Source organism: Lipophrys pholis (assembly GCF_963383615.2).
Source record: "Lipophrys pholis genome assembly, chromosome: 19".
Classification (NCBI taxonomy): Eukaryota; Metazoa; Chordata; class Actinopteri; order Blenniiformes; family Blenniidae; genus Lipophrys; species Lipophrys pholis.
The window spans coordinates 10,101,481-10,117,322 of record NC_137647.1 but is presented as its reverse complement, the minus strand read 5'-3'; the positions used below and the strand labels follow the sequence as shown (position 1 = coordinate 10,117,322).

The following is a 15,842-nucleotide window of genomic DNA, read 5'->3' as shown; positions in this document are numbered from 1 at the left end:
GATGACATTGTCTTCACGTCTGTGGTTTGTCTCACATGCGAGCGCAAGAGAGTCCGTTTCTCTTTTATACTATTCGACAGATCATTTTTCAAATCAATCCAAAACGATGCATCCACTGTAAATAGCATTAAACAAACCCCCATTTATAAAACGATGGATTGCTAGGCTGAGAATACTCCAGTGAGATATCCTTTTTTTTAATGGAAATATGTGATTAAAAGGTGCTGAAGTTTCAAATAAAATCACTTCACGTTTGGAAGTGAAGGCTTTGGTTTGTTCAGTGGTGTACCCATGTAAATACAGGCCAATGTCTTTTAGTGAATACGTTTGTGCGCAGACCTGGAGGGGTGTTTACATTAGTGGCGGTGGTTGTCAGCTTTCAGCCAGTTTATGAGATGCTGGCAGATTTACACCCCCATCTAATGAGAGGCATCTCCACACTTCAATATGCTCGGCACTGATCTTCAGGCTGTTTAGTGCCTGGGCTGTGGCTGGCAGGCAGCAGCTGTCTGTATGGTTGGAAGGGTGGATAGAGGGCTGAGGAGACAAAGACGAGGGGTGGGTTTGGGGTGAGGTCAAGTGTAGGAGTCTTCCCGCTGCTTGTTCGGGCTGTGGGAACACATTCATGGGTGGCAGCGCAGAGCCGACCACCTCCAGTTTCACACACTGGAGAAACAATGAAATCATAAAGTGGTGCAAGGCTAAAGTACTGGTGCATTGATTTATTTCACTATGAGGCTGGGTCACGGAGGAATTTTCGAAACCTTAAGAATGAAAGTTGGAAAAGTTGCTACACTTGTGCAGGTCTGAGCGAATGTTAGCGCTGCGAGGATTGACTTGTGGCAAAAGAATGGGCTGTTCCTCACCCTAACTATACAAGCAATTTCAAAACACTGACAGACAAAAAAAACCCAACCACAGACTCGTGGTGAATACAAAAACAATGTTTCCCTCTGTTGTAAGTGAAAGACAATTTCAATGCCAGAGATTACACAACTCTATATTACAATAAAAAAATGTCTGAATCAAATACACAGAAAATATATTTTGTGTGGATAATTTGTTAAATTTGTTTAAAAAAAGAACATTTGGGCTTTCCAGGTCTTTGTCATCCTTGATGGAGAGCAGTAATGGCTGACATTTTTCAAATTTTTCTCTGTTTCCTTCAGTGAATTTCCTATCGTGCATCAGACCTAAATATAGACCTGAATCAACAGACAACAACTCTTTTGTAGGAAAAACATTGTTGCATATTACTCCTTGACAGGAATTTAAAAAGGTCATTTTCCTTATCTAATCACATTTTTACAAGACACTATCTGAAACCAAGAAAATCAGCACAGGAGTCGGCCAACACACTCTTTTAATTATTACTGCACTATCTGACTATTATTAGACAGCCTTTGCCCTGATTAGACGGTTCAATGATATTGGTGGGCTCAGCCTGCTTCGCTTCTCTTGCCCACTGTCTCTGAGCTGGGCGCTGTAAGCTGATAAGGTCACTTCCTGTTTAACTTTCCATCAGCTCCTGTTTTATCTCTCCACTTAACTCTGCCACTCCGTGTCAGGCTCGCTGAGACAAAAGATCTTCTCAGTTTGTGTGCCTCCATAGCGCCGTCAACTCTGAAGCGCCAGGTTCAGATCGTCATCTGAGGGGAACTGAACTTTAAAGAAAACAAATCGTGGGGGCAAATCGTACAACCTGGCCACTGTCTGAGGGGAAATTTTGTCTCATGAAAGGATCAGGTTGAGTTTTCCACTGAGTCACAGCCCCTCTTATAGTCTGACAATAAAAGCAGGAAAGCGCGAGCTAAAGCTGCCGTTCTGCAATCTAAAATCCTCTTTAATTGAAGTGTTTAACTTTGATCCATTTAGAGAGTTGGCGATGAATTCATCTGTGGGTGAACCTTGTGCGTGTGCTTGTGTCACCATGTCAGCCACTTACGTCCACTTCACCCTGGTCAATCACATAGAAGTTGTCTCCTTCATCACCTGGAGGAGAAAGAGGAGAAGGATTACAGGAGTTTGTAAAAGTACAAATAAATGAAAAAAAAAAATGCAAATGGATTGCTTTTCCCACCACTGTCACTTTCTACTCAATGTTTTTGTTGTTGTTTTTCTGATGAATGGTGGGACTCACCAACGAATATGATGCAGTTCAAACCACATATTTTCCTGTATGCATCAAAATGTATATTATATATATATATATTAGTACTAAAAGATTAAAACTTGTGTTTTTCAGGGTCAATTTCTTGCCATGGAAAGCGACATTTCTTATTTTTGACATAAACTTTACACTGCCTGTTTGTTTCAAGGTGCCATGATGTAAAATGGGAGTTAATATTTGTCCACTTCTATGTCAAAACTCCATCCATATCAACAGGTGAGCCAGCACCACAACAATTACACATCGGCCCTTCATTGTGGGAAGCCAGGCAGCCGAAAACAATCCCACAAAAGTCCCACTGATTAATGCTATCTTTGCTTGGTTTTAATTGAAGACAAGTGCCCGAGCATGCCACATTGCAGCACTTGAGTAATGACCTTGAGAACAGATCCGTAGTAAAGCTTACAACTACAGATTGCAATTTTATCTTTTCTGTTCTATGTATCACAGAAAGCCATCAGCTTTATGGTTTGAAATGTTTGCGAGTTTGATATTATAGGCAAACAAACGGAAACTGATCTATTAAAGGTTCGCACTGACATTTGCATCTGAGAAACCCAAGTTACTCTAAATAGTGTGCAACTATCTTGCATGTGGCAGCCATCATTGTTTTATGAGTATTTGGATGGCGTATTATGACAGAAAAGTGTGCATCTACATAAGTGAAGTACGTTTCAGTCCAAATATGCATCTCTCCAAGCAATCTTTTCATGACGGATGCAAACCGGGGCACAAACAAACCACTGATATAAACACTGCTTGGTCACTATTGTGTCACTGACAAGGAATCATGGGGTCTGGTCGGTTGATGTCTGTAAAAAGCAACTAGTCCGGAGACAGGATTGAAAAATAGCAAGTGTAATTTGATTAATTTTAACTATGCTATCTATTACATAGGGCTTTGGGGGGAATGATTTTTTTTAAAAAGACAGGCAGGGACTTCAGTGGGCGCAGTGAATCTCTTCCTGTAGTTACTACAGCAGGATATAAATTCAGGTACAAGTAGGTAAGGATAAACAAGTGTAGAGGCCACAAGTATGCATGTGTATGCATTTAGTGTGTACTATGTGAGGGTGTACATGTGTGTGTATGCATCGTGTGTGTGTGTGTGTTCACCTGAAGATTTGAAAGGCTAAAAGTGCCCTGTGAGTAAAGTTCACAGGAGTTCACACGGCTAATTAATACTGTGAGTGGTGAGGGCTCGTTAATCATGCAGCCCTATTTGTCACACAAAACGTCCCTTGTCTGTCTGAAGGGCCGTCCCACAGGAGACCCCAGACACACACACACACACACACACACACACACACACACACACACACACACACACACACACACACACACACACACACACACACACACACACACACACACACAACCTGCTGCAACCTGGCCTTCTGCTATCTCCCCGTTTCTGTCTCTCTTTCATCTCATCTATCGCTCTTTAAATTCCCTCTTACTGTGTCTTTCTTTTCTTCCACTCTTCCTGTCTTTTATCACTTTGGAGCCTGCGCCTTTGTTTTGCACCTTTTCATTCCCCCCGTGCCTGAGAGTGCAGGCAAATATTTGACCAGTGTGCACACACACACATAAGACACATGCACACTCATATATCCTTTTCCACACTGGTGTACTTGGTGTGGACTCGTTTTAGCGCAGGCCACTTGTGATGGACATGAATCGGATTCTTTCACTTTACTCAAGAGGACAGGTCGAGTTACATTATGTGCCATACTCATATTTAATAGTCACCATGCACCAGTAACATAAACGTATCGATGAGAAAGCTGATTTCATGTATGACAGTAGATATGTAATTAATGCAAAGAACCAATACTTTAAAGCGAATTGAGGGCATGGGTCAACAAAGAGTCAACAAAGCAGAATGAAATTACCTGTAAACTGCATTTTGCATGATGTGATAGAATAGATTCCCTCTTTGTTTAAATACCACTCCAGCACCACAGTCAATAACTTCTAAGACTGTCTAAATAGTGTGTGAGTAGCCTGCAGCAGGGGTGGTTTCTTGAAGCTATACAGTAGTCCAGGCGATGTCAGTGACATCAGTACTGCCTATAGTGCATAACACACTATATAGTGAACATAACAATGGAAGGTCTGGGAATCGAGGTCCTGCAAAGTTAGTGAGACTTATTATCACCAAATTAGGACAGATATACTCCTGGATGCTGTGTTAAGAGTTGGCGAGTGAGACGGAGCTACCGCAATTATCTCTGAACTTCTATATGAGCTTGTTTTATGAGGCATGTGTGTCACATGCGTAAACCACCTGATGTTGTGCGAGGTATGAACCCGGCATTATCTCAAAGTGCGAATTTGTCTGTGAGAATGTCTGTTTTCAGTGTTTTCAATATGTGATTACGTGTGTCTGTGTTTGATAGGAGTTTGAGTGTGTGTGTGTGTGTGTGTGTGTGTGTGTGTGGGGGGGGGGGGGTTGGCTCTGGAAAAATATAGTCTGGCTCTGCCAGTCTGTCTTCCTTCAAAGTCCAGGGATGTCTACGGCTGCAAGTTGGGCTGAGGAGAGGGACCTGACATCTGTTGCAAACTGGGGGAATGTGTGTGTGTGTGTGTGTGTGTGTGTGTGTGTGTGTGTGTGGTGGTGGGGGGGCGAGAGGAAAAGGGAGGGAACATGGGAGTGGTGGGACAAAATAAACATGAGTCATTGTGGCAGTGCAGGAGATGCATCCTTTGCGATAAAACCATTGACGCTCAACAAGGAGAATTTGACGAAGAATGATTTCATGGGCTGGTGGAATCGCTTAAATACTTTTTCATGATCTGGCTTCATTGTTGACATTTCAATTTGCTCAAATGGCTTTGTTTGACTTTGAACATGCTCTTTAGGCGAAACTAATGCAGGTCAGTCATTAATCCATTACTGACGCCACATAAATTCATTAAAACAAGGATACAAACCTTGCTGGATGACGGTTTCCCCTGCAATGTGGGTGACTGGGAACATGGCATCAAATATGTCACTGGAGAAGAAAAACAAACAAAAACGAGAAGGGAGAAGGCAGATTACAGAACAATTTTGAACTGTTTATCTAAGATAACACACAGATATACAGTATATACAAGATGCTTTGATGGATTAGGAAAGCACAGAGTCAACTCTATTAGCAGGTAGTGAAAGCAAAGGAGGGAGGGCTGGGACACTTTGGCTGATCCCTGAATATACATACCCACACACACACTTGCTATTGCGATTTCTTCATCATCTACATCCAACCCCCATTCATCATCAGACTCACCCTTATATTTTCTCACAACTTCAAAATCAAAGCAGTTACTAAAAACTAATGCGATAATGGAAAAAAAAAAATGAGGGTGAATTATCATCAGATATCAGTTTAAAAAAAGTTTTTTTGTTTGCATCATTACGATAAACTGCTGCCGTGCAAACAAGATGGTTTTGTTTCAGCTCACGATCAAAGCCCGTATCACAGTGGGTAACTCTCTTCAGAGGCACTGAGAAAACAAACAAAATGAAGGCTGTGCCTGAGCACTTAATTTCTGTTTCAGCCCAACAGGGAAAGCGCCTGTTCAAACCATTGCTAATCGGGCTGTTTAAATGCACGAAGCCTCAAAAGATTAGAGCGCCACTACTGGGATGTGTTGGGGCAAGAGAAAACTAAGTATCCTTCCTCTCCTCCTCCCTGTCTGTCTCTCACCTTTAGGGTATATTTATCCATCTAATCAGCTGCATACCACCCGTCTCATAGAGAAATATAGAAAAAACAATGACGAGGGTCAGGCCTATCAAAGACATACAAGACCCGCTGAGTGACTGTGGGGGGCATGTCTGAGCCCGTTTTCAGTTATTTCTGTGTGTGTGTCTTGTGTGTATCTGGACCAGTCTGTCTGAATAGTACATACTGCCCATGAAAACGCACAGGTTTGTACAGAATAATGCGTGGGTGCAGGATAAGTGTGTTCTCCTGACAGTGCAGCAGACTATGCCGCTGCACTTTAAAAGGCTCACGCAGCCAAACAAAACTTGCAAAACACTCAAAGACATGAAAGTGCAGCTTATTTTTTATTTATTTATTTTTTTTTGTGAACTTGAGTAATAAACTTCAGGTCAACAGATGTTGGGGGGGGGGAGAGAGAGAGAGAGGTTATAAGAATGTTATTGAGTGGTTTGGAAGTGAATGGACCCTGCTGGTATTTGTTTATGTGACACTGAATAAAAAGCAGACTCAAGGATGTGGATTTGGACCAGCAGGTAGAACCCGTGCATTGCAGCTGGTCATTGAGTCATGCATATTTGAGGACACAAATCGCAGACACGCACATTATTGTACAAAACTCTTGCTCTTTGAAGTGTATTAGCGGTGCCCCCATACTGCTCAGCGACGTGGTGCCATACATGCAACACACTCACGCACACATTTGCAAGCACAATAACTTAAGGCACAAGAATTCTTAATGAAAACGTGCATACCAGCACTATGATATGACCCACAAGTTCAAACAGCCCGATAGTGATTAGTCAGAGCACCTGCACTTGGCACGAAGGCTGTTTGTTCAGGGAGACACTTGATTTCAGATCAAATATAACCAATAACACAGATGGGAATTTGCAGCTTTGCTATAATCTGGCACATTTACATTTAGCATATGATTGTTCATTAATGTGTGTTGTCCCGATCAAATAAATAAATAAATAACGCGACGGTGAAAAAAATAAGCAAAACACACAGTCAAAACTGTGCACAAAAATAAGATGTGTACAACGTGATACACGTTGCGCCTTTGTTTTGATGACACATCGCAAAGTCTGATTTCAGGCTCAACATTAAGCTCCAGACTCCACAGAGTCACAGTGAGAGGATCAAAGAGCAGCAAAGTTGCATTTGGGTAATTACACTTGACCACATCTTTCTTTCTCTCCCTGCTCTGCTGCTCCATCCAGTCAGTGAATGCACCGCTGAGCACAACAAAGATACTTATGCAGGTAATTACTTCCTCTTGTCTCTACCTGTCTCTTTCCCTTTCTTTATCCCCCACTTCCTCCCTGTCTGTTCACAACCACTTTTTCTCTTCCTCTCCCTTCTCAATTACCCCTTTCTTCCCTCTAATTCCCTGACGGCCCCACCTATTTCGACCATCTCTTGCTCCATCACCCTCTCCCCGAGTGTCCCACATGAAGTCATTAATCTTGTCCTTTCCGCTACCTGTAGCCTCTTTGACCCTGTGAAAAGGCGGCGCGGTCCCACTAACAATGGATGTGCTGTTCTGACGGAGACAACGAGAAAGACAGAGAGGCAAAGGGACCCTCCGGTCTGAGCGAGGAACTAGGAGGTTCACCTCCACCTGAGGGAAGGAGACAAAGCTTCTGTCATGGTCGTGATATGTGCCTGTATACACGTTGCATACACACAAGCATGCAAAAACATAGCCTAAAAGAAGTTGAATGTACCATTCTGCTCGTACTGCATCAGACTTTGTCCACGTGTCATCGCAAAGTCCCCAAAAAGTGACAATCTTTTTCTTGTATATGTAGTACGTGAAGTAAGACTAACAATGCAGTAATCAAAACGAACACACAGTGAATGTGCGTATCAGTGCATGTATGAGCTTTTGTGTTGGAAGGCAAAAAAAAAAAAAAAAAAAAGTTTATGCGTTGCTTTGCTCAGTCTGACAAAACAGCCTCTTATTGTTGTGAAACACCCATAAAAGAGTGGTTAGGCAGGGGGATTTTAGTCATTAATGAAATAAAGCCTGGCTTGCTCCTTGCAGCCGGATTGCTTATTATTCTTCCAGATTGACGATGAAGGCCTCCCGCTCTTGCGCACCTCTTCCATCCTCCTTAATCTCTCCCACTGCACCGCTGTTTATTTGTTCAGCAGCAGACGTCTTATCTTTTACATTGCTACATCAACACACAGTGCGGCCTTCATGCCATTAACACCAGAGGCCTCTTTAACGGCGCGGCGTGCCACCATGTCTTTGTGCTTCTTAATGGGCCGCAGAATGTTGAGTTATACAAGTGTTCAATGCTGTGCCCATCCAGAATGAACGCTCTATTTGGGAGATTTTGCAATATCCAACCGTATATGGGAACGCTGCTGTCCAAGCGGTGTGTAAGCTTGGCAGCAGTGAGCACTGGTTTGGCTGCTGCATTGTCAATGTCGTAAGTACATGAAGAAATTATTTTCACTTTAACAGTTTATGGTAATTCGGAGTGTTAATCCTGGAAAATAAGAACAATAGTCTTTGTTATGCACCTCTAAACAACTGCATCATACAAGCACTGGCCCAAGGACACTAAATACACATTCAGTTTATAAAATATGTATGATGTGTGGTCGGAGACTGACTTTTATGAAATCATTTCACACATTTTACAAGCACAAAGGCACAGATTTAATAGTGCGCAAAGGGTGAGCTGGAAATTAGGCTAACATGTTTTGAGGAGTCTTTGTTGGCTGCATCTCTTCAAAACCTCAGGGACCTGGGAGTGTTCAACAGGAATCATGCTGCATGGTAATCGTAGTCTACTTAGAATTAAGAGCTCTAGGAAGACTGCGGAGACACTGTGTGCATTCTCGACAACCTTAAGTGGCAGGTTACTATAAATAACATGTACAACTGTACTGATTTTTGTCTGGCTGTTTTTGTGATTAGTCAGCATAGTGTCTAAAGTCACAAATATGAGTACGTAAACAGAAATTAGTTTTTCACTGTTGACTGTGTATAAGAGAACTGTTTAGCCTGTTATCATAGCGAGCTGGAAAACAGCTTCACGAGGCTGAGTAAGTGGCGCAAAGTTTAACACCCTGCATTTACAGTTAAGCACAACCAGCCTCAGTGACTCTCATGGAACAGCCAACTCACCTCACCTGAGTTTTGTTGCTGGAAACACAATGAATTATTTTTGATAACTATTTAAAATTACGTACATTCACAGAGAGAGACGCTCACATGCGTGGGCATGCCACTGACAACAGCCAACGGTGTGAGAGAAAAATACAGGCGGAGATGAGGGAGGTATCACTACAAAGGAGTGAAGCATTCAGGGAGGATACTTATGACATAAAGGTTGTGAATGTTGGCCACATTCACCCCAGCAACAGGAGATGTTGAGCGAGTTAATATTTCAAAGTCATTAAAAAGATAATATGCTGAGAAACTGTATTGACAAAAATATTTAGATAGTTTTCCCAATGTGTATGAAGCTTTAAAAGAATCTTCCCCACTCAGTTAACAGTGTTAAAATGATAAAACACCAAAAAGAAAAAATAGGCATACTGTCCAAGATCGCCATCATTCCATGTGACCCGTAAGACTTTTTTTTTTAAATTTTGCACTTTAATTGCTCACAGGTTTCAATTATAAATACTCTGTAATTACAGGATGAAATTCAAAATTGTAGCCATAACTCCAATATGCCCTTTGTGTTAGAAGTGCTCTGTCAAAATGTGGCCCTCTGGTAATGAAGATTAGATTTTTATGGTCCTCAGAGTGAATAATGTTGCTGATCCCTGTCACACATCAACTAAGAGGGGGATGAATTTAGCTCTGGATGTACAATTATTCTTACATTTCCCATTCCACTGTTATGGTTTTATGCCATTAATATAGGATATGAAGCTCTGCAACTTTATAGTTACAAACAAGCAAATAATTATACAAATATAACATTTCTCAAGTTTCACCTAAACCACTGCCATGTTAAATGACATCGGATGTCAACTTTTTACATTGGGAAGCTCCCATTCTGACTATAAGCAGATGTATTTTTCAATATTTCATTTACTCCTGATAGAGTTTATTCCAGTACACACATTTATAATCGCAGTTTTCAACCACACAAAGAAATACCTTAACTACTGTATTTGTTTGTGTCTGTGTATCCTGTATCTGTGACACCGTTCATACTAAAATCATTTAATCCTAAGTATAGATATACGTAATAACATACAATTTATACATCGGTGAAATTTCCCCACTTTGCCCATCTTTAAGTTTAACAAGGTACGACACTGAGGTGGTCCTAGAGGTTTATAGATGGACATAACAGGTCATGGGTGATGGAAATGACCACTTAGGGACGGTCAACAATGTGGGAGGAGAGAGGACGTAAACGTCAGTCAAGGAAAATGCGAACTCTCCCTTTTCAAGAACTCAACAGGCTTTTAGCCAATTTGGTCCTCAGGGATATAAAGATTTGATTAACATTATAAACTTCGAAACCCACATTGTATTTACTTTGCCACTGTCTACTGAAGCCTGAGGACTTCTCAAAGTCCTTTATAGAATATAAGAGTGTGTTAAACATGTATCTTCGCCTCGGCGTCCAATAGGAGCAAGCATTAGCGTTTGTGACATCTTCAAAGGGAATTGATGGGAGCGGGATTCAGCGTTAAAAGGAATCTGTATGTGAACTGAACAAAGGGCAGTGGGGACACTGTGTTAAAACCACACACCTGGCGCTGCTGGGTTTATAAGGGGTGTAAACACGGATGCATCCTGTTGCCTTAAAGTGTGGACGTGTGTCTCAGTGTGTGTGTGTGCACTGCGGTACCACAGCGCCTGAGGGTCAGTGCATTTATACTGGTGATCTGTGTGACCTGCAGACTAGTGCTAAACCCCGCTGAAGAAAAGTGTCATTTATATAGACTGCAACGATCGGACCACCTGGGGAGAAACAGCGTTGGAAAGACAGGTTTTTAGGCTCTTTTTTTTTTCTACTTCCAAACATCCGTTTAGAAACGAAGCGATGGCATTCATATTTAAGATAAGTTTCACCAACAACAAAGCAGGCAGTGCATTCACCTGTTTGAACGTAGGATAGTAAAGCAGTATATGACTTTGTATGATAACCTCAAGAAGTTTAGAAGTAACTGAATTATGGAGGCAGTAGCAGGTTTTGAAGAAAGACTTTCGGACACAGGAGCTTCCTCTAAACACTTGAGCCTAATCTAATCAATTGTGATAAAATAAGACATCAAGGTAAACGCCATTATCAGTCGAGCCTGCCAATGCCAACTGCATGAGACGTCGATTCAGCATTATCATCTCCTGAAGCCCACAGTACCAAAAGAAGCACCGGTGATATCCACACACTGTGTCATCTCTGGCATAAGGAAGGGAAAGTTTAAAAACACTAATTCCACATTTACACAAAGGATTATAGACTCATTTCGGAAGAAACCTAGATAGGAGAGGCCTTCTGTCAAATTTCTTTTCTGTCAAAGGTGTACAGCTTCAGTAGAGAAATCACACGCTCATCCTGGCCTCAGCACGGTGGGAGCCAGTGAGGCATGGCAGTGGTACAAAGAGTCAGCCTGAGAAGGAAGAGTGAGTAAGAAGGACCGGCTGATGGGAGGATGTGAAGGAAAAAGCAGGATGTGTTAGAATGAGGGGAAAACAAACATCAAAGTTTGACAGTATCTTCATTGTAAATTGTAAATGTAGTTTGAAAGTTTCGCGGATAAGAGCAGAATCCTTTTCCAGGCAAAATACCAAGCCTATTTCTAACGTAATCCCTCCTGCTCTCATGAATGGTATCTATAAATAATTTTGAAGATTAATAAAAGGGATATAAATAAATATCTGACTCACACATTCAGCTACGTTTTAGACTGCGTTGCTGGTCGTCTGGTGACATGAATAAAAATGACAAGACTGTTTTAGAGGCCTACCTGTTGATCCAACACGCACCACCTGCTGATGTAGCCATGATGTCAGGCCCAAAACATCACAAACATGTCCAACCCTGCTGCCTCTCCCCTTCTTTCCTCTCCCTTTCTCCGCTTCCTATCTCACATTTTCTCAGAGCAGTGATTAGCCGGCTGAACGGTTACTTAACTTTTGGAAACCTTCCCCTGTCTCTCATTTTTATTGCAAGTTGTGAAACCATTTAATTTGTTTCTATCGTATTTCAGTACGAGTGGATTTCACACGTTCCTGATGCCCTCTTTCTTGTCGTTTCCAGCCCCAGGGGCAGAAAAACGCCAGCTTTCCCCCACTTAGCCAGAAAAGGGTCAGGCTGAATCAGGTGCTGACAAGGCTAAGACTCTACCACTCGGATGTGTCTACAGGGGAGGTGTCACTGGAACGAGTGGAAAGAAAAGAAACAGGAAGACACACACTCCTCCTCACCCATTGCACAGAAATAACTCCACTAAATGCTCCCAAATAAATATATACAGTTAAATTAAACCTACAGGATATGTAAAGATTTGATTGCTTCTTTCACTCACTCGCTCTCTCACGTCTAGTTGCATGTGCACACAAACGCACACGTATCCTGACACGTTGCTAAACATCATAAGGCATGCCGCTGTGTCCTGCAGGCATGTCTTTTCCTCCTTCTTTTTCCTCCCGCCCTCATTCCCACCTCGCAGAAGACAAGAACTGGAACAAGAAAAGCATTTGAGAAGCAGATCGGGATGCAAATTGTCTTTTGTTGGGGTTTTAAACCTGAGAGGTGTTTACACAACATGGCCCATTATACATGCGTGCTCAAACACATATACATGTTGAAACTGAGACAGCCAGAAAAAGTTTGAAAACAGCCCGAGGAAGAGGGAGGGAGGCTTGGACGAGTAGACGACTCGATGGAGAGAAATGAAGGAGGTATCCCCAGTGGGACTGTACGGTGTGTGCGCGTATTAGTGTGTGTGTGTGTGTGTGTGTGTGTTGTGTGTGTGTGTGTGTGTGTGTGTGTGTGTGTGTGTGTGTGTGTGTGTGTGTGTGTGTGTGTGTGTGTGTGTGTGTGTGTGTGTGTGTGTGTGTGTGTGTGTGTGTGTGTGTGTGTGTGTGTGTGTAGAAATAGCATTCTGGGTAGTGAGGTAATGGTGCATTGGGTGCAAGTCGGAATTGGAAAAATAGCTGACATCTAACTGATATAAGGTTTTCACTGCTATAAAAAGAAAAAAGGCCGCTTCACTATGAACGTGCATATAAGAGTAGTGTTGTGCAAAGAACAAGCGCTTTTGTTTATGAAATCATTTTATGCCATGAAATATGCTCTTATATACGTCTGACACTTCAAATTCCAAATAAACGTTATATAAACTTACAGAAGTGGTCTCCGATTCTTTTTCCAACAAAATTGAGGAGTTAATAATGACGTTTTTCCACAAAAAATATATGTGTGTACTCAATTGGGCAAACAAAATCTCTTCTCTGTCCATGCAAATATAATTTGTCTCTACTTTCATGTTGATATTGTGCAACATGGTCTTCCAAGTTGTAAATTGTTCAAATTGAAACTTTTGCATACATGTAAACCAAAATGGGTCATTTTAACTGAATTCAAGTCACCTTTCTAGATAGTTAACCCACCCTGTGCACCGTTGCCAACTAGATATTAGCAAGTCCTGTCGCTTTAAAAGGGAAATATGATTTGAAAGGTGAAGTTAATGACGATGGCCTAAATTATACAAAATAAACTCTATGAGACCTGCCATGCTAAAGCTTATCAAGCATGGAAATAGGCTGCACCCCCGAATCTAAATAAAACTCAAATAAATTGACACCGAAAAACCAATAAGGACGTCATGGGAGAATTAACACACTATAACAAGACTGTTGTCCGTGCTTGTGCACTGGAACCTATCGCAGTAGCATAGACAAAGAAGGCGGGATGTATACAATAGGAGGCCATGGGCCAACCCCGGCTATTTTGCAAGGCGCTAAGCTGCCCTGTCCCCGAATAATGTGTGGTGGTCAGTGTGTGGGTTGTCCTCCGGGCCTGGCTGAGCTATAAAGGAGCTGGAGGGTTGCAGGAACATCATGTCCTCACAGCAGGGGCAGACCCGGGCTAGGAAGCTACTGTCATGCACACTCGCACATTTAGCCTACATATTAATTCACACGAGATGAAACGTGACACATTCAGAAATGAACTGTGTCACAGCAGTATAAAGTGTGGTCTAACACACACACACACACACACACACACACACACACACACACACACACACACACACACACACACACACACACACACACACACACACACACACACACACACACACACACACACACACACACACACACACACATGCACAGGCTCAGCCTAATGGTGGCATTGATGTTAAATACATGTTCTCCCTTTCACTACACTTGACCTCCGCTCTCACAGCTGTTAAAAGCAGTTCTGATGGTCGTTTCCCTTTGAAAGACTGAAGTGAGATACAGAAGATTTGTGACCCTTTTCAAGGGTGGGTATTTAATTCAAGGGGAGGCAAGTTTCAGTTGATCTCCCAGTTTTATGCAAGACAAACATTCATGCATGTACAGATGCAAATAATTCGCTGATTGTCTTTTGATCATTTGCGTACATCTTGTAAAAATGTGTCTACACACGACTGCATAGACACATACATACATATATACACACACACATGTTGCATTGCAGTGACCGAGGTTTGCACTAATCTAAACCAAAGCTACGACGTACCAAACTCAAACCTCAACTTCAGCCAAAAATCAAATACACGTGTTCATCTAGAAATCTAGTTTTAACAAATTTGCACATGGGAAGACACACAAACACGCTCACGGAAACACACACACAGCTTCTCAAACTGATTGTATAAGCAGTCGAGATGGCAAATATGAATCATAGATAGCTGGAAAAATGTCCAACAGGGACTCTGGGGTACATTTTGGAGGGAGTGAAGCATTTTTTAAAAGGACTCTAGACACTAGAACAACTGTATTTCTCACTAGTTTCGGAAGAGTTTTATAAGGGAATGGATGAAGAAAGATGACATGGGGTGTAAGAGGTGGCGGGGGACAAGTTGAGTCAGCAGAAAGTACATGAGAGAGGACAACATTTTCCAGCTATCAGTGCACATGTGTGCTGCTTGCTGATGTGCATGTTTGAGGGAGATTATCTGCGCTCGCAGGCAAAAATGCAGCCTGGCTGATATGAATGTTCAACAAATTGCATGCGTTGCGCGACTGCGGTTTGCATGGCAACGAAGGTGAGGGGAGTCGAAGCCGGAGCTAAGACGTGACATCTGGGGGAGGTGACACAGCACATGCCAGCACTTCTCCGTGTGCACTGGATGGTGGTGGGGATGGTCGAGGTTCAGTCAGGCCTGCAGCTCTCCTGTGGTGAGTGACCTCATCGCCTGGCCCCTGGCATTGTGGCAGCAGCACAAAGCCATGAGGAGAGAGAGGAGACTACACATGATTGTGGGGGAGGGAGTGGATGTGTGTGGATGTATAAGAGAATGAGTCTGCATGACTGCGAGAAAGAGAAACGACAGGAAGGAAAAGAGGGAAAGACAGAGAAAGCAGTCGCTTCTAAAAGGAGGAAAAAGAAGACCACCGGGATGAGAGCGACACACACACACACACACACACACACACACACACACACACACACACACACACACACACACACACACACACACACACACACACACACACACACACACACACACACACACACACACACACACAAGGAGTCAATGTGGAGATCCGTGGGACAGGAAACACAAACACGCACTCAAACAGACAGAGAGACTAAACAACACACATCACAAACCTGCTCATTTGTTCATGTTGCACACTGCTGCTGTTTCACAGCCCGCCATAAAATACAAATCATAGACCAAGTCAAACGTCTTCACTACTCTTCAACCTGAACACGCAGAGAAACAATACCCAGTAAAAGAAA

General features: G+C 42.5%; 1 protein-coding gene across 2 annotated transcripts in view; it reads right to left on the bottom strand.

Moving 5' to 3' along the window:
• The window catches only part of prkar1b (protein kinase, cAMP-dependent, regulatory, type I, beta), a 54,317-nt gene that overhangs the window by 14,587 nt on the left and 23,888 nt on the right, over positions 1–15,842 (bottom strand). For both annotated transcript variants that reach the window (XM_080488069.1, XM_080488070.1), the window contains 2 exons: positions 5,108–5,169; positions 1,946–1,992 (listed from right to left, as the gene is read on the bottom strand). In XM_080488069.1, the coding sequence (XP_080344195.1) occupies positions 1,946–1,992; positions 5,108–5,169 (109 nt within the window). The remainder of the gene's footprint in view (positions 1–1,945; positions 1,993–5,107; positions 5,170–15,842) is intronic.